Source organism: Cheilinus undulatus, linkage group 3 (genome assembly GCF_018320785.1).
Source record: "Cheilinus undulatus linkage group 3, ASM1832078v1, whole genome shotgun sequence".
Classification (NCBI taxonomy): Eukaryota; Metazoa; Chordata; class Actinopteri; order Labriformes; family Labridae; genus Cheilinus; species Cheilinus undulatus.
In genome coordinates, this window is record NC_054867.1 from 13,113,294 (window position 1) to 13,132,822 (window position 19,529).

Consider the following 19,529-nt stretch of genomic DNA (forward strand, 5'->3'; position numbering starts at 1 on the left):
TTCACTGCACTCAGGTGATCCCCATTTCACTAATTGTGAGACTACTGTCACAGATAGACTGGATCTAATTTCACTTTGACATCAAAGACGTCTTGTTTTTTTGTTAAATTGAAGACTAATTATATTGAGCATGATTGATTTCTAAAATCAGTAAAAAAATTAAAAAATCTAAGGGGGGAAATACTTGTATAGAGACTTTTTTTGATGTACTTGAAACAGGTGGTTTTTTTTCAGATAAAACCCTTTTGTGAAGGGTGGCTTTTGTGATATGGTTGCTAGATATTAGTTTATATTTTTTACATTTTCAATGAAATTTTGGACATGCTGCTCAGCCATTTTACTGTCATCAAAGTGTAGCTATCAGAAGTATACTATTGTGTGATTCTCTGCGTCAGCTTACAGCAGTATGAAATGTGCCTCTGTGTGTTGAGCTGTAAAATGCATCCCTATATTCCTCCCTATACCCTTATAAGATCCGGACAGCACCACTCATATGACCGCACGTCTTGCACATTATAAGCTAAGCACGTAGTCCAATTACCATGTGGAGAGAGTTTATGAACAATGTCACAAAACTTACCAAACAAATCATGAACAAATGACTTTAGCACACATCCTCTGTATCCTCTGTCAGTAGTTTAACCCTCCATAGCTCACTTCAACCTTTGTTTTTGTTTTCTACTTGAAACTTTTCATTAGTCAAAAAAAAAAAAAAAAAAAAAAAATGGCATTTTTGGCCTCCATTATTAAAATTGACACTAAATGGACAGCTCCTCCATAGCGCCAAGCCCCATATGGTTAGAGGTTAAAGATCAGCCCTGACCATAAAATCTGATGGCTGCTCTCTGCTCCACATTGGCAGTGTTTTTACTTTCCTATATGAAGAGTTGGAAGGTTTATGGCAGACTCGCGAGTCATGGCTGTGCAAAAACACAGAGGGAGGGCTGACAGCTCTGTTTGGGTGGGGTGCTGCTCGGCTCTCAGACATCTGGTTGTGGTTTGTTTATGTATGTTGCTAGCAGTCTCCTCCACCAGGCACCAGCCTGAGCCCTGTGTGAGTGATATAAGGTGAAGTGAGCGTGTGATGTGGCTGTAAGAGGATGTTCATCATGTACTTGTAACTGAAGGTTGTAGGAGAATACATTGACTTTCCTCTGCCACTTCTTCCGTCTCATGTCAAAGAAACCCTAAAGGTTTTTTCCACTGATTTGTATTCCTGGAACATCCTGATACTTCATGTTAGCTTTGTGTGTGGCGGCATCAGACTTCATGCTGATGATTTTACATACACAGTGCTGAGTGAACAGCCTTGCTGCTGCTCTGTCTCTGCTAATGCATGCATATAAAGCAGTGGATTTTACCAACTTTTGTGGTAAAGCAAGTGTTTTTTAATCAAAACAAGAAATTTGGGGAAAAAAAGAAAATCACGGTTTAGCTGAAGTCCAGCTGTTAAATTTTGAATATCTGCACAATGATGTTGTGCAATAGTTAGTTATTTCAGGTGTAGGCACAGTGCTGTATGTCAGAATTCTGAAATTACACTTCCTAAGCTTTATATGGACTTAACTTCATCATATGTACTTAATACCTTTCTTTAGATAGCTGTAGGATGTTTATGCACTTAGATATAATTACACTTTATTAAAATTTCTATTGTCACTGGCTAGCTTTGCTTTTTCCCATGAAACTAAAAATAATCATAGGCTGTTTTTACCTCAGAGTAGTAGGAGAGTTTCTGATTAAGCAAAAGCAACACATTTCATTTCAGCAGACTGCAGTTTAAAACATCAAGGATGGACATTTAGTTGAACCAGATGGGTATTTTCATGCAGGCCTATGTGAGGTTTGCAGAGGGCTTCTTGTTTTATTTATGAAAGTGGCTGTGGTTTAGAAGGAAGAACAACTTGTACACTAATTAGAAGATCAGGGATATGATTCCTAGCTTTTCAAATCCACATGTGCACGTCTCCCAGGGTCAAATAGTGAACACATAACTGCTTGAGAAGTTTGTACCATCAGTAAATATGTCTGCCACTGTCACTGTAAAAAAATGAAGCTGGGAGAGGTTATGGTCTTTGCTTCACATTCACATGAGTAAGTATTTGTTTTATTTTGATTCACGTATCTTACACATTTTCTCACACAAAAATGCTAATTTTCAGGAGGGACCAATTAGCACAACATGAACTTTTGAAAATAGTTTTGGAAAAAAAAAACAACATTTTTGTTCTCAGTAATCTACCCTCAGTGCCCTATCATGACAAAATGAAAAAACATTTTTTAAAAAGCTTTCACATAGCGTTTTCACATTGCAAAGATCCAGAGAAATGGGAGAAACCTGAGCTACATTTAAAGTGTTTTATTAAAGAGTCAGACTTCTTATGTCAATGTAATTTTTTATTTTTAGTGATTTGAAATAATTTCTAAAAATCTGTTTTCACTTGATATAAGGTACTGAGTGTAGATTAATGCACTGTATATGACCAATGTATGTCTCCATCCATGCATTTCATGCATTTATTTTTCCTGTGATAACAGTTAATTTAAAGTTATTTTATAAACATTTCTCAACTGGTTTATCTTGTTTCCCTTGATAAAACTTAATTGCAGTTATTTTCCTTAGGTTCTGTACATCCTTTCCTTGTCTTGGAATAACAAAGCTTGATATTTTTTTTTTTATCATTAGGACTGATTTATCTAACTATTTCAGGGTAACAAACCTTTTTTTCTGATACTGGAACGGTTTTCTGGAGATTGAGAAAACAAAATAATGGGCTTCTCACTGTGATAGGCTGGACACTGATAGGCTGGATCATACAATATATGATCACAAGTATTTGGCCAAAACTGTTAATTATGGAATCAAGGTGTTTCAATCAGACCTGTTGCCACAATTGTATAAAATAAAGCAAGCTAGCCATATGGTCTCCTTTTCACAAATCTGTGATACAAATTGGTCGTTGTGAAGAGCACAGTGACTTTTAAGTGTGGTACTGTGATTTATGCCCCCTTTGTAATGAGACAGTTCATGAAATTTCATGCCTGCTTGATATTCAACAGCCAACTGTAAGTGATATTATGAGAAAGTGGAAGCATTTAGGCAACTCAGCCATGAAGTGGAAGACCATGTAAAAGTCACAGTGCAGGGTCATCGACCGCTAAGGTGCATGGTGTGTGAAAGTTGCCAATGCTTTGCTGATTCCTAGCTGAAAAGTTCTGAACTTTACTGCCATTGATGTAAGCACAAAAACAACGCAGCAGGAGCTTCATGGAATGGGATCCCATGGGAGAGCAGCTGCATGCAAGCCTCACATTACCAAATCCAATGCCTGGAGAACCTTACCTGCACTGTGCCAAATGTGAAGTTTCATAGAGGAGGGATAATGGTATGGTGCTGTTTTTCAGGGTTTGGGTTAGGCCCCTTATCTCCAGGGAAAGGGCAATGTTAATACTTAAACATACCAAGACATTTTTGACAATGCTATGCTTCCAACTTTGTGGCAACAGTAGATAAACATCTGCTACCGACACAGGCTAATGCCCAAATTATTTGCCTGGCTGAGCTGTGTCAGAAGTTCCAATACTGGTTGATACTGATGTTAATCCAATGCATCTGTGCATCCTTACTAAAGACTAAGCATAGCAGAAGTTGTGTTGTCATGTGTCTTCACATAGCACTGTATGCTAGAGGGAAATAGTGCATTATATTTGTACCAAATTAAAGCACAGAGTATGTATGAAATGTACGGAGCTGGAATATTTGTTAGTCTTTTAACCATTTCACAAACAACCAGTTTACTTCTTGTTAACTTATTACTTTGGAAGAAGGTCAATAGTAACTAGCTGAAGGGGTCATATCATCAGCTTGGATAGCGGAAGTGGACATGCTCCTGTCAATAAATAGATTTTCCTGCTGTGCATGTACACCAGGACAAGGACAGTAGCCAAGTTGGACAGCCTAACTGTGGCCTAACTGTGCACGTGGAACGCACTGATTGTGTAGCAGAAATCTTGCCTTTCTGAATCACTGGTGCTAATGATGCCACTTTCCCTACTAGATAACAGATATGTCATCACTTCAATAATTCTGCCAGTGCTCTCTGTATGTTTTGGAGGGTGAAAAGAGCCCAGGCTTCCCAAGAAGACAAGACTAATACAGTTTCAAATTACTGGCATAGCTTGTAAAGTTTCATCTCTTTTATAGAACATCTTTGATCAGAGAGGATGAGGAGATGAATTTGAAAAAATCATGAAAGGGTCTTGTCACTTGATCTTAGTCCGTACTAGAGTATGTGCCTGTTTGGTGACTGATAACCCTTTGAGTCCAGTATGAAGGTAAAACCAGGGACTCCACTGAGACAGTGTTAACCATTGCCAGGCTGATTCTGTGCTCTCTATAGCATTCTTTTGAAACATAATGTTTCCCATGTGTTAGAGAGATGAGGGTATGGCAACAACGACAATATGGAGAAAGGGCAGAGAGAGAAGAAGGGGAAAGCTCAAGGGACACACTTGAGAGACAATGCCATGGAATCAAATCACATCCATCTTTTACTGTGGTTTCTGCAAAGTCATCAGTCAGAAGGAGACTACAGATCATATTTAGCCCTTTTTCGTTTTACAGATTGAGGTTGTCACTGTATTTGAATGAGGCTTTTTCACCAAAAATGTGATACTTGTTTAGACAAAATTCATCATCCTTTCATTCCCTTGAACCTCCACCATCTATTCCTCCTTTTCTTCTTACCCACATTTAAAGCACATGTGACTTTGATCCTGCAAACATGAAAGAAAAGTGCTCTCACATAAATTCTTGCCATCTGGTTGTTGCAAATTTTGTTACAGTTTTGTGCATGGAGGATATGTATAGTCCGTATCCCTTCTTATCCTTTCATTAAATCCTGAATCTCGCTGGCTTGCTGAGTAAACATCCACTTCCTTGAGAGGTTTTCTCTCCGTACCTCAGCTCTTTGTTCCCTTGATGCTTCTCTGTCTTTCACCCATCGTGACCGTCGCTTGCTCCTCCCATTCATTTCTATTCTGCTTTCTTTCTCAGGCCCAGATTCAGCTCGATTGTGGAGAGGACAACATCTGCGTCCCTGACCTCAAGCTGGCTGTTTATGGGTGAGAGGAAATCACCTTTCAATTACTTTACCTGATTCAACAAACACAACTTAAGCCCTCCAGTCATGCAATGCTAATCTGCCACAGTTTTCCCCCTCTGTGACAGATAAAACACAACAGAGATTCAACCTACACCAAGGAAAGTTTCTAACATTTGCCATATGTTATACATAATGTGTCTTTCCTCTGCTGCATATGAAGTGATGCATTTCATATTTACAGTTAGTGTACAGTGACCACTTTAGCTAGCATGAGCTATTGCTTCTTTTGGCTGGACACACAAAGTAAATATGAGACACCACAACACACAAAAATTGCTGCAGCACAGGTCACTTTGTTCATACAGTGTGTTTTCCTCTCTGGGGAGAGCAGGGTAAGCTTTGAAAATAACATTAGCATAGAGTTTATATGGTTAGCATTCATTTAAAAATCACATCTAATGAATTTAAGTTCAACGCTAAAGATGACTGCCCTGCATGAAAGTGTACAGGTAATTCTAACATGAAGTTCGAGTGTAAAGTTGGCTGAAAACAGTACCCAGAAAATAAGGTAAATCCACTGAGTCCACTGAAATTGAACCAAAACAGAAAAGCTGCAAGCAGTCAATGAACAAATGAACTTGAAGATGCTAAATTTAACAACAAGTATCATTATCATTACACTGAGGTGAGGTCATTCAGACATCTGATTCGATTTGTCTGACAGAAATGAGCGTCAGTCTTAAGAGTGCATTGTTGGCAATGATGGCAGATATTCAGCAGGGAACACATGGCTAGAAACCCCCATATGGATAGATACATTTATGACAATGAGTATTTAATACAATAAAATGAGTTCGAAAGCAATTAATCCATAGAAGCATGAATCTGAATATGAGGGTGCAACAAGCTCTATGCTATAACGGAGGAGGCTGGGGTGGAGGAGGTCAAGCTTTGCCAGCAGCAGCAGCAGTCTTATATAAACTAACTCTTCAGGCTTCATTTTTTTTTTTCTTTTTTGACAATAAATGTAGTTCTGCAAAGTGTAATAGTGGCACTACTGTAAACTTAAAGGCCTTTCTGCAGGCATTTTTGTAAACCTTGTAAGTACAACTTAATGCAAAAATTAACAGCAGTCGTTTATGTGATTATATAATTGCACAGACTGACATGTTGAAATTAGATCAGTTGTGCAGCACAAGTCTGTGGTCTGTCACTGGTGTACACAATCAGTGATTTTGCTTGAGTAGCTGCTGCTACGCCAGTGTGACAGCACACTTTATACACATTTGATTTTACATTTTTATGCTATATCTTTATTATCACTTCAAATCAGGAGACATTAGGCTATGAAATAATGTGTTATTTATTTGTTACCTCAGCCAAGGAGGTTATGTGATCGGCAGTGGTTTTTAGTTTGTTTGTTAGTTTTTTAGCAACATAACTAAAAAAGTTAAAGACAGATTTTGATGAAATTTTCAGGAAATGTCAGAAATGGCATAAGGAAGAACTGATTAGATTTTGGGAGTGATCCGGATCACCGTCTGGATCCAGGAATTTTTTTAAAGGATTCCTTACTATTGGAGATAGGGCTAATGGCGGAGGTCTGCGCTCTCCGAGTGCTTTTCTAGTTATATAATATCTTCATTATCACTTCAAATCAGGAGACATTAGGCTATGAAATTATGTTTTATTTATTTGTTTATTATTTATGTTCATTTTATTTTACTTTTTTTAAATTTGTGTCTTTTTATTTGATGTTCAGTATACTAAAGGCTGTATCAACTAACACAGGTATTTTTAGATGAGACTAGATGGAGCAACTTATTTGTTTCAAAGTTACAAATGAATTAATTCATTGCTTTTTTATAAACCAATCCCACGCTGAAGCTCGACCCCAACACTCAGGTTACCTCTGTGAACCATTGCAACCCCAATAGGTTAGTATGGTAAGTGCACAAGAAAGACTGTATGTTAAGTAGATGGAGCAACAGCCAAAAGAGCCACCACTGCTGATTGGCTCCAATATAGGTCATAAGCCCTGCCTACTTGTGAATGATAGGACATGGATCAAATTCTGAAGACAAAAAAGTATGTGAATTACATTTTTGTTGAAATTTTTGTGGGAAAATTATTATCACACAGCCTCTTAAGTGTAAAATTTTCTGAATTGTTTTGTTTTGTTTAGTAATTTCACATAAAAGAAAAGTGGATAATATCATGACTGACAGCTCTGTAGGCAAATGCGGCCCCTATTGCATTCTCTATTTCACGGTTTCATCAGCCAGCTCTGTTCTTGCTCCTAATGCATCACCAGTGCAGTGGGGGATCGGGGGGAGATTTGGCTTCAGTTTTGGACAATGGGAGGAGACAGAGAAGAGATGTCCATACTAATGTACAGCCAGAAATGCATGAGCTAAAAATTCATGCATTTATATTAACTCTTGGCTGGGAATATGGATGTTTCTCTATGTTTTTCTGTTCTTTTTTTTGTCTCATTCTGATGATACTTGTGGCTTGCACCATAATTAAACACAGGTTTGGAACAGAATAAGTTAGCTTTTAGATCTTTTATGTGGAAGGAATCCATTCAAACGTGTTTTTATGCTTATGAAGCACTGCTATTTTTGCTTACTATAAATTTCAAGAGAGTGCCTCTAAACTTAGTACTTTTTTCTTTGTTAAGTGAGATGGATGATTATGAAGGAAGCACAAGTGTTCTTGCTATGCATGCCTGCAGATATGTTCATCTTATCAGCAGGGAAAGACAGTGAGTTTGATAAAGACAATGAGAGGAGGCTTTGGAATGTGATTTAAAGAGAATAAACTGATTCTGATTGAGACCGTGTTTACAGATGATTACATGACTCCATTGGAGTACAGAGATAGAGGCAAGATTCACGACTCTTGGCCTGCTCACATATTGGTAATTAATCATGCATCCTTGTTTGTGAATGGACCTCAGCCAGATATCGGCTCTGTCTCAGCCCATTCACAAAGGAGTTTTTTTCCCAGACTCTTCCAGCCTGCTATGTTATGAGGAGTGTTTTTCATTACATGACCATGTGATTTCTCTTAGCTGCAGAATTACAATCAGAGAGAAAACTCAAAGATCTGTTTCTGGAGTTATCATGGGGCTAAACCTAAATGATTCAGCACTTTCACCTAACAGAAAGTCCCTTCTCTAACATAGTTGAGACCCAGCACTTTTCTCTTGCAAGCCAGGAATTTGCAAACAGTGGGATGTTTAAAATTCTCGACCCAGAGGCCTGTCACTGGCTCAGTAATGTTTGAGTTGTAGCCTCTGGCATTGATTATTCTTTTATGAGCTTTATGATCCAGTATTATATTTTCCCAACAAAATAAAACATAGGGTAGTTAAGATCTCAGCTATCCACAGACTTCTGTCCATCCTCAACATCTGCTCACCGTTGCTTCCTCTACATTTGAAACCTTGAGCCTTAATTAAGATCATCTGGTGGTTGTCTTACCTAGCGCGGGGTCACTGCGTCCAGACCCTCTAAAGATGGGGGAGGGGAGGAGGAAACAGGGAATGAAAGAAGAACCCTGAATTTGACCCTCAACCAGACTCCTTTCTCTGCTTTCTGCTCAATAGAAACATGAATTTATTACCATGAGTTGAGCTGTTGGGGGAGGGTTGGAGTTGCAGGGTGTTGGAGCTGGAAGATTTATCAACACGCTGAAAGTGTTTGCACACAGGGGCGTCACTGTGAACATGCTGAATAAGGTAGGGGTCCGTTTCCTGAAACAAATCACAGTGATCAGATTTGGGTCATTTCCCATGTCAGTCACAGACAGATATGCTGTAGAAAATAGTCCTCAAGGACCCGTAAAACAGAGATGCATTGTCTGGAAAGAATTCACGTACCTGCTTTTCATTACTTTTTACAATCGCGTTTTTGGCATTTTAGTCGTGCCCTGCACAGAGTCACTTCAGACGAATGCTGCAGCACAGGGAACAGATTTTACTGTGGCAGCACACAAAGACTTCTAAATGAAGTGTTGCTCTCTGTCAGTCTTTACAACGAAAAAGAACAGTCATGCAAAAGATACTTTTAGGATAAGACATAAAAAGCAACCCAGGAGTTGAGCTGAAATCATTCACTATTTATTGGTTAGTGCACTATACGTTACTTTTTAAAAGTCCTTTTAGAGCATAAAGTAAGAGCTTGCGCATACAGAGAAAGGTGTGATAACTGGTTACTCATGTGAGGCGATGAAAAGTAGACTTCAGCTTCCCTCTGTGGTATCTGTAAGAGGTTTTCAGGTAGCTCTGCACACTTAATATTTCCCTTTATTCTGAGAAATGTAACCCAGAAGACATGAAAAGGATGTCAAGGAATCATGTCAATTCATTAGCAAGGCATTGTAGACCTGGATATTGTTCCTTTAAAAGGATGACAGTTTTTCTGGAACCATTGTTGTCGATTCAGCTAATATACAGTCATACGCAAAAGTTTTAGGCTTTTAGGGCAGTAAGGATTCAACACATGTCAACACACATTTGTATATCTTGGCAGCCAGTGTCAGGTTTTCATCCCTGGAGATACTGCTGGCAATTTTCTAGTCCTTGGGACATCCACAGCACGACCAGGGACTTGTGGCAAACCCACTACCTGCCCGGATGGTACCCTAAGCCAGAGATTTCAGGGGGCCACTAGTCTCTGGCTGCCCTGAGGTTGTTAAAATTAGATTTGTACATATTAACAGAAATTATTGTTTAACAATTCTAAATAATTCATTTAATAGTTGTTGGTTCAAAGAATTTGTGTTTAGGGCCACTTTGTTTGGATTTACATCCAAATTTATGTTAATTTTGGCCACAAAGTATCACTTTTTGTTCTTTTTTGGTCATGTCGGGTCCTGTGGCAGCTAAAGTTTACTTAGATACAAGTAGGGAGGCTCAAAGGATAAAATGTTGGGAGCCACTGCCCTAGGCCATGTTGACTCGCCACGTCCTCCCCTTACTCCATCCTAAAGGTGCTGACATTGTTATTTTTCCAACGGATTATTTTCCCATTCACCTGTTAATATGCAAAGACATCCAGAGAATGACCTGGGTTGTGTCGGTCCTCCTTCCCACTCGATGGTTCCCTCTGGTGGGCTCACTTACCGTTAAATGCCTTACGACAGGCTCGATTTTTGGCCCAAACATGCCTAAAAGTTCTGCACAGTACTGTAAGTCCCACCCCTTCTTGAGTTTGATTGATCACAGAGGTAGAACATTGAAATGTGTAGTTCTGTTTCAAAAGTTAAACTATTTTAAACTGACAGTGCTGTCAAGAAAAACTGACACACCGAAAATGAACATTGGTTTTGTATTGAAATAAGTGCTATCAGCACAGAAAACAACTACAATGGACACGTTGCCAAACTACTGCCAAACTTATTTTGATGATAAACTGTTGAGGCCCCCCACTAAAAATACTTTAGTAGAAAGTGGCAACTTCTGGTGTTGAAAACCGAAGCTAATGTGGACGTGCAAAAGAAGTACAGCCCCTGAAGTGTGCACAAGAGGCCGGGTGTAGAAGCACCATCAGTTGTGCAGCTCATGCTAATATGCTGATTTTTATGGCAGATATAAAAAATTTTACAACCTAGTTCAAAAATGTATTTTGCCTGAATAATTTAAGCCTGCTTCAGGCTCAGTTTATTTGTCTGTTACAAGGCTGACCAAAAGTTAAATCATCCAATTCCTTATAGTCTTTGGGAGGAAGTGATACATCTTAAAGAAAGTCTAAGTAAGCAGACAGATTGCTATGCCGTAGTTCTGCAGAGGAGATGAGAGTGGTTTTGTTCTCCGTTAAAGTACTCTTTTGAATATTTAAAGCAGATTTGCAATACTTTACATAAAGAGGACCATGAAGAAGTGTTTCTCAGTGTTTTTGCTGTCTGGTAGAGCTGGCTAGGACATCTTCATTGGGATACTTAAAACAGTTTGGTGTTTGCTTTCCTGCATGGCTTCCTGTTAATAATCGGTTTAGCTGCTTTCTGAGGTAATGAAAATGCTAACACACTGATGTTCAGGTTTATTTACCATGTTTCTTCTCAGCGTAGTAACTTGGTATTTTAAATGTGTTACATAAGGAAAAAAGTTGATGCAGATCTGAGGACGGTGGCTGTTGCACTGTGACTTTTTAAAACTTAGGCTAATGGTTGGACTGAATAAAAACTAAATAGATTGAAATATTTCCATTTGAACCAGAGAGGTAGTACGTGAAGTTCCACAGTTTTGTTTTTTGATTTAAAGCGCCTCTGTAAAATCAAGATTGATTACGTCTTCATTCAGTGGAAGCTGTTAACTCTCTGGTGTGTTTATTTTTTAACATGGATATTTGAACAAGTAGATCAAGCTGTGAGTTTACAGCAGAAAAGACTTGGATCAGACACTGATTGTAACAGGCTGCAGCATGAGCTGACACTTTCTTTTATTTCAACTTGAAATAACTGGCAGGTAATTGTAACTGCAGAGAGTGATTGCCATTTCTTAGACTGCCAAATGAAAGAGCTAGGGCATTTGAGGAAACACAAGTTTGAGTCTTTTGCTGGACTAAAAGGTCTGTAGAAAGTGTTGGAGTTGAAGAAGAGGGGACGTTATATGAAAACATTTTCTGTTAGAGTATATTTGAAAATAAGAAAATGTCAATGCTTGTGAAGAAGAAGAAGCACCATTCCAGTCTGTCAAATACCCCTTCTGACTGATGAAAAGTTTTGTTCTCCATTTGATCTTCTTGAGCTGAGAGTGTCCTAAACTTTCAGTCAAGCCATCGAGGACAGAAAGTTCACAGAGACTCAGACAGAACTGAAGTCAGGCGTGTTGTGGAGAGAATATTTTATAAAACTTAGACGGAAGCTGTCAGGCCTCAGGGACTTTCCTGACTGCAAAGCAGACCTGGCTTCAGTTGCTTCCTCTGTTTTTCTGAGTCCTACGAGTGAGAGTTTTGTTTTTGTAAGTCATTAGGAAATGATGCCATATTTGCATGACCAAAAAATTCCTCTCATGGCCCTGCTGTTGTATTGGGATCTAGGGGTATACAGTAAAATCTACAATAGCATTCTTAAAATCTTACATTGATTTAGTTTGAATCTTGGCTAACCTTGGAGGGTAAATCCAAAAAATCTGGCATATGTAAAAATGACACAATCTGCTGCTTACTTAAGGGGAAACATGTTGGCTGTTTCCTTGAAGGTGTTTAATGAGATATTTTCAGTCTGGCAGAGGTAGTCCCTCTCTTGTGACAGCAGTGGTCTCGATTATTAAGCTCACTTGTTACTAGTCTTACTGTACTCTGATGTTTGAGGATGTAGACTGCTGCTGTAATGTAAAGGGATACTGTAATGTGTGAAATGGTTGTGACAGCTTGTAATTCACACGTCTACCCCTGCACACCAAACATTCAATCCTCGGATATTATAACATGAAAATATCTCTGAAGCTCTCTGCTCAAGTTTGTGCTCAAAGGAAGAATTTGAAGAGAAATCCTAAGACACTTTGATAGTGTATTTTTCTTTCCTTCATGCTTAATTTTCCATATTCAGGTGTCCTCAGGCAAGATACTAAACCCCAAATTCCTACAGAGGCTTTGCTGCACGGTGTGTGTTTCTAAATAACATTTATAACATGCAGGGTACAGCCGCTGTGTATTAGAAAGGTGCTTTGCAGGAGGGTATATCTACCAAACAGGCTAATGTTGTTGCTTTGGTACTTCTCTCACAGTGACAGGCATGAGGTTTACCTGGAGGATGAAAACGCTTTGAGCCTGACCTTCAACGCCAGGAATGAGGGAGAGGGAGGAGCCTATGAGGCAGAGCTCTACATGGTGCTACCCCCACAGGTGGACTATATTGGGATAGCACGCAACAATGTGGTGAGTAAAACTGCATAAAACTTAACCTTTAAACTTTCATGATGTGTATGGATTTGACTTTTTGTAATTTACTTTTTTCCTGAACTATTTATTGTAGTAGCTAATGAACCGTAATACATAGAAATCTGTGACTTCCATAACACTTTAAATCAATGTTGTCGTGCATCCACGCCAGTGATAGAAGGGCCTGAGCCATTAGGTTGTTTGGTCGTCCTCCATCCTTTTGTCTTTCCTTACATCAGTAAGTCGAATGAGATATCTCAAGAGGGATTTTCTTCAAATTTTGCACAAAAATCCCCCTGACTCAAGGATGAACTGATGAGATTTGGAGGTCTTACACTATATGGACACTGTCATGATGTGGTAAATCTTAAACAAACATCACAAGTCCATCTACAAAGTTTTCAAATAGTTCAAGCAAAAAATACTCCAAATTTAAAAGCCAATAGGAAGAGCACGAGAGAAGTCATAGAAGAAGCTGGTAACATCACTAGAGAACAAACACAGACAGCGACAATGAGCTGGCATAAAGGGATTAAAAAACTAAAATTAAATGGACAATGAATGCTAAGAGACATGTAGACAGGTGTGACAAGTACCTGTCTGCATGTGTAGGAAATACTAACACCATGCCGTCTCCATCTGCAAATATCTGATACAAAAGAGCTCAGACTTCAAGCATGGTACTGTGATGGATGCCACATTTGCAATAAGACAGTTTGTGAAATTTTATCCCACCTGGATATTCCACAGTCAGCTGTAAGTGATGTTATTAGAAAGTAGAAGAGTTTAGGAGCAACAGCCACACGACCACAAAGCTAAGGCCAACACTGCTGATTCCATAGCTGTAGATTGATGAATTCCAGTGGAAGTTAATGTAAGCGCAAAAATGGTACGGTAGGAGCTTCATGGGATGAGTTTCCATGGCCGAGCAACTGCATGCAAGCCTCACATCACCAAGTCTAAGCATCAGATGGAGTGGTGTAAAGCACACCAGCACTGGGCTGTGTAGAAGTGGAAACATGTTCTGTGGAGTGACGAATCATGCTCTTCTGTTTGGCTGCCAGATTAGCTAGTCTGGGGTTGGCGGATGCCGGGACAATATTACCTCTCTGACTGCACAGTGACAACTAAGTTTGATGGAGGAGGGATAATGGTATGGGACTACTTTAAGGATTTGGGCTAGGCCCCTAATCTCTAGTGAAGGGCAATCTTAATGCTTCAATATACCAAGACATTTTGGAAAATGCTATGCTTCCAGCTTTGTTGCAACAGTTTGGGGGAGGCCCTTTTCAATTCCAACATGATTGTTCCCCAGTGCTAAAAGCAAGGACTATAAAGACATGGTCTGATGAGTTTGGTGTGGAAGAACTTGACTGGCCTGCTCTGAGACCTGACCGCAACCACAGAGAGTCATTTTGGGATGAACTGGAATGGAGATAATGAGCCAGGCCTTCTCAGCCAAAATCAGTGCCTGACCTCATAAACTCCAAAATTGGGAAGGCCTGCCAAGAAGAGTGGAGGCCATAGCTGCAAAGAGGGGCCAACTCCATATTAAAGTACATGTATTTAACAACAATGCTATTACCGTCCTTTGGTGTAATGACCAGGTGTATGAATACTTTTGTCCATATAGTGTATATCCAAGGTCATCAGGAATCATGTGTATCCCCTTCTTCTAGGAATTTTCTTCAAACTCTGCAGTGTACTCTTACTCAGTGATACACTAAGTACATTTTAGCTCACGTGACATATACCAATTGGACTTAAGGGTGAACTGATTAGATGCTTGAGGTCAAAGGTCACTTCAACCTCACAAATTGTGATGCATTCCGACCAGAATATGGAAAAGAAAACAATAGAAACACATAATGCACAGATATACCAAAAATCCCAGATGAAACAGGAATAATCCGAAAGAACTTTATAAAAGTCACAAAGGATACCTGGCTACTACACCATAACTGAGGTGTTTTCTGGTTAGCATGCAAAATATTTAAATGTTTTGTCTTTTATTGGCTCATAATATGAAGATCGTATTTAGAGTTGACTGTATTAGATCTTGAGTGTTTGTGTGTCCTCTGCAGAGCCTGACTCAGCTGATGTGCAGCTATAAGACAGAAAACCAGACCCGCTATCTTACGTGTGATCTGGGAAACCCCATGAAGTCTGGGACCAGTGTAAGAGCTAACAAAGCCTACATGTTATCTTTGTTCTTTTCAGGTTGATTATCCCTTTTGTTCAGTCAAGTTTTTGAATGCTGCTGTCATCTGTTATCCTGTCATTAAATATAAAAAAAAACACAACAGTTACATAAATCAAACTTTAATTCAGTGGATTAACCAATAGTTTCAATCCAGGCCCTGTTTGAGAACTTTTTGAGTTATAAAATGTTTTTGTTTTATTTGCCACCAAAATTGTTTGCCAGCCTTTCTTTATTGGAATTAAACTCAGACTATGAAGGGAATGTGTAGAAGCATTGTGTGCGTGTGTATAGTAAAAAAGGCAATATTTCATTATTAACTCAATGCAAAATATATTTTTTGATCATTTATTGTGTTAATTTCTGATGCTTCCAGTATTTGGTTAACATATTTATGCTTTTTATTTTCTAGTTATGGGCTGGGCTGAGGTTCACTGTGCCAAGACTGACAGACACTGAGAACACTGTACAGTTTGAGCTCCAGATACGAAGGTAGTCCCTTTTAATTCTGATGTTTTGTTCTTTATATTTTATTGTAACCATGGTAATAAGCACCTTTTTAACAACTGTTTTTATTAAAGTTAGTGTCTGGTAAAATTAACGGTTGCTTTTCTCTTAAACAACGAGCTGTCTGTCTGCTGTCTCTTTTAGTAAAAATGCAAATAACTCAGAGAGTGAAGTGGTGTTGTTGGAGCTGGAGGTGGCTGCTATGACTGACATCCTCCTGCAGGGGTGAGAGCTCATTGCCAAGTCTTCATTATGGCACTTCTTTTCCATGTGAGGAAACTTATCCTGATGATGCTTGCTGAGGTAGATGCCAAACACAGCTTTTTTCTGTTTCAGTGTTTCTCATCCAGATAAAGTCTTCTTTCCCCCTCCAAACTGGACTGCGAGTCAGAGTGTGAGGGAAGAACAGGACATTGGCCCTGAGATTCTGCAGGTCTATGAGGTGTGCTGAGGTTTCTTACTGACCCTCATCTACGTTAATGCATACTGTACCTACAGTTATGACAGAGAGAATATCCCGTTGGGTGTTTTACCCTATTATTGATGTTGTAAATCAACACTCTCAATATAACTTTTTTCAAAAAAACAAAAAAACTCTTTAATGTCAAAGTGAAAAAGTAATTTCAATTAAACAAAAATACGTAAGATAAACTGAGTGACTGTATAAATATTCAGCCACTTTGAAGTGACTGACCTCATTCAACAGAAGTCTAGCCATTTGGTGTTAGTAATCTCACAATTAGTGAAGTGAAGATCACCTGAGTCCAGTGAATGTGTCTCAAGTGAATGTAGTACAAAAGCTCCTGTGCTAGGAAGGCCCAGTCACTGGTTTATCAATATTCCTTGCTACCATTACACCATGAAGACAAAAGAACACTCCAAGCATCTCAGGGAAAAGGTTGTTGAAAAGAATAAGTCAGGGGATGGATACAAAAAAAGTTTCAAGATATTTAAGAGAATGAGACTAGTGAGAAAGGCCACAAAGACACCTATGACTACTCTGAAGGAGTTACAAGCTTCAGTAGCTGAGATGGGAGAGACTCTGCATACAACGACTATTTCCCGAGTTCTTCACCAGTCAAAGTTTTATGGGAGAGTGGCAAAGAGAAAGCCACCATTGAAGAAAACTAATTTTAAATCTTGACTAGGGTTCACCAAATGGGATGTGGGAGACTCAAGTTCTTTGGCCTGAAGAGACCAAAATCCTGTTTTTGGCCTTCAGACTGGACGCTGTGTTTGGAGGACAACAAACTACTCTTCACCACAAACATACCATCCACACTATGAAGCACAGTGGTGGCAGCATCATGATGTAGGGATGCTTCTCAGCAGCAGGCCCTAAAAGGCTTGTAAAGGTAGAGGATGAAAGGACAAATTTATTTAGTCTGAAAGAGAAATACAGCTTGGGAAAAGATTTATCTGACAGGAGGATAATTGCCCAAACACAGAAATGGTTTAAAGACAACAAGATAAATGTTCTGGAGTGGCTGAGTCAAAGCCCAGACCTCAATCCAAAAGAATTTATGGCTGGAGTTTAAAATGGCTGCTCACACCCATGCAATCTGACAGCACTTCAACAGTTTTGCAAAAAAGAATTGGAATATAATTGCAGTGTCTGGATGTGCAAGCCTGATTGAGATCCAGCCAGATCCAGGACCCAGTGCTGTGATTACAGCCAAAGATGCATCTACTAAATAATGACTTGGAGGAAGTGAATATTTATGCAGTCACTTATTTAACCTCATGTATTCTTATTTAATTGACATTACTTTGTAGAAATCTGTTTTCACTTAGGCATATAAGAGGAATTTGTCCTTTTTTGTCAAAAAAAGCCAAATTTCATTGCCCATGATTGATTTATAAAATCAATTAAAGGGATTTTACAGTAGCAGAAGTGATTTAGCCCCCTTTAATATAGTGCTATTTGACTTTCATCTCATTTAACATTTAGAAACCCTTGTTGTTTTCTCAGCTGCAGTTTACAGAATCAAATTTAAGTTCAAACAATCTCTCTGTTTCAGTTGGTGAGTAACGGCCCCAGTTTGGTCAGCCACTCCACATTAAAGGTGAGCTGTCCACTGAGGGCTCCAGGCCACCAGCTGCTCTACCCTGTAGAGGTGCTCACTGAGGGGCCGCTGAGCTGCTCCTCTAAACAGATCCTAAATGCACTGAGACTCAAGGTAAGCACATGCACACAGAGCTTTGTTGGCATAATGAGCCCATGACTTTGGTCTATTCTTGGCTTTGAAAATCTGATTGTTTCTGTAAATGACTCTTTCAATGTCTTAATGTACGCAGCTCGAGCCCCCAGCAGCCACTGGCCCTAGGCTACTGAAATCCAACACTGAGCATCACATCCGGAGGAGGGAGGTTTACAGTGACATTCTGAGTGAACAAGGAAACCTGGTGAGAAACACATGAAACACACTATTGTTAAAAACAAGAGTAAAGATATACAGAAGATTTTAATAAATCATGTACTGGCTCTTGTGTATAAATTGACAATGTTAAATATAATTTTAAAAAAATCAGTTACAGTGATCACAAAGAAGTACGACACAATTTCAAAACTACATAGAGTCTGAAGCTATGATGATTTTTTTGCCTATTTATCAATGCAATACCATAAAAAAAATAATGAACACATTCATGGTCTAATTGAGAAATTAAAGAAAAAAATAATGGGACAAAGACAACATAATGGAGCTGTTTCATCTTATGTGCAGAGATTATGTCTTGTAGTGTGTTTTTCCTGCTGCATCTTCACGTCTCATGCAGAAAATGTACAAAAGTAGTACAAAAATTCAGAAAAGTCGGTGTTAAAGATTTTAGCTGATTTATTGTGGTTTATTCAAAGTTGCTTTGTCAGAGTGTGAAATCCCTCTCTGATCAAATCTTACTCTGATGGCCACTCAACAGTTATGGAGTTACTTAAATGGCCACCAAAGTTACCAAGTTACAGCTTGTCAGAAAATAGAAAATTAGAAAATAGAAATTCAATTTAACAAGCACCCTAACCCTTCCTAATGGGCAACATCCTACACTGTCTGTTTCTGCTTTAATGTACAAATACTGTAAGAAAGCTCAGTTTGGTTACGTAATATGCACACTGCACTAGTTAAGTTATTAACTGTAACTTAAACAAGCGTGTTAAATGTCTGCGATCATATGTATGTTTGCATTAATTAATCTATTTACCACACTAATTAGTAATTTAATCCATTCACCGCACTAAGTGCTGTAATTAATGTATTCGCTGTAACTCAGATACTGTAAGAAGGCTCTCTGTGGTAGAATGCCTCACTTCATAGGCACACTTGTACTTGTCAAATGTCTTAAATCACCTTAAATGTAAATCTGCCCATATCATTGCATGTTTTGTATTTCTGATTATGTCTTATCATAATTCTTACATGCTTTGCATGTTTTGCAACCATACCTATCAATGTGCATGGACTTGTATATAGTAGAAAAATCCCTAACAAAAGCTTGTACACATTTAAATCATCATTTCTTAGACTTTATTAGGTTTTATTAATTTTTTTGTTTTCAATGTTTAATTCCTGCACAAGCCAAATTCCTTGTTTCATAAGCATAGTTGGCCAATAAAGCTGGTTCTGAAATCTTTTAAATGAACTGTGAGGAAAATCTGCCTGGTAACTCACTGAGTGTGTCAATCAGTGCAGCGCAAGGTGTGTGTCAATCAGGGCAGTGCCAGGTGTGGGTCAATCACTGCACCACCAGGTGTATGTGGCCATTTGCCACTGATTGGGGCCAGGTGTGGTTAATTTATATATACTCCTGGTCTGCAACACTCTGTGCTGACTC

The 19,529-nt window shown here is 38.9% G+C and overlaps 1 protein-coding gene across 1 annotated transcript in view; it reads left to right on the plus strand.

Moving 5' to 3' along the window:
- LOC121505412 (integrin alpha-5-like) overlaps window positions 1–19,529 on the plus strand; it is a 57,677-nt gene that overhangs the window by 33,322 nt on the left and 4,826 nt on the right. Inside the window, exons 19-26 of the mRNA XM_041780724.1 lie at window positions 5,057–5,124; window positions 12,841–12,991; window positions 15,079–15,171; window positions 15,607–15,686; window positions 15,846–15,926; window positions 16,038–16,143; window positions 17,723–17,881; window positions 18,000–18,107. Of these exons, the coding sequence (XP_041636658.1) occupies window positions 5,057–5,124; window positions 12,841–12,991; window positions 15,079–15,171; window positions 15,607–15,686; window positions 15,846–15,926; window positions 16,038–16,143; window positions 17,723–17,881; window positions 18,000–18,107 (846 nt within the window). The remainder of the gene's footprint in view (window positions 1–5,056; window positions 5,125–12,840; window positions 12,992–15,078; window positions 15,172–15,606; window positions 15,687–15,845; window positions 15,927–16,037; window positions 16,144–17,722; window positions 17,882–17,999; window positions 18,108–19,529) is intronic.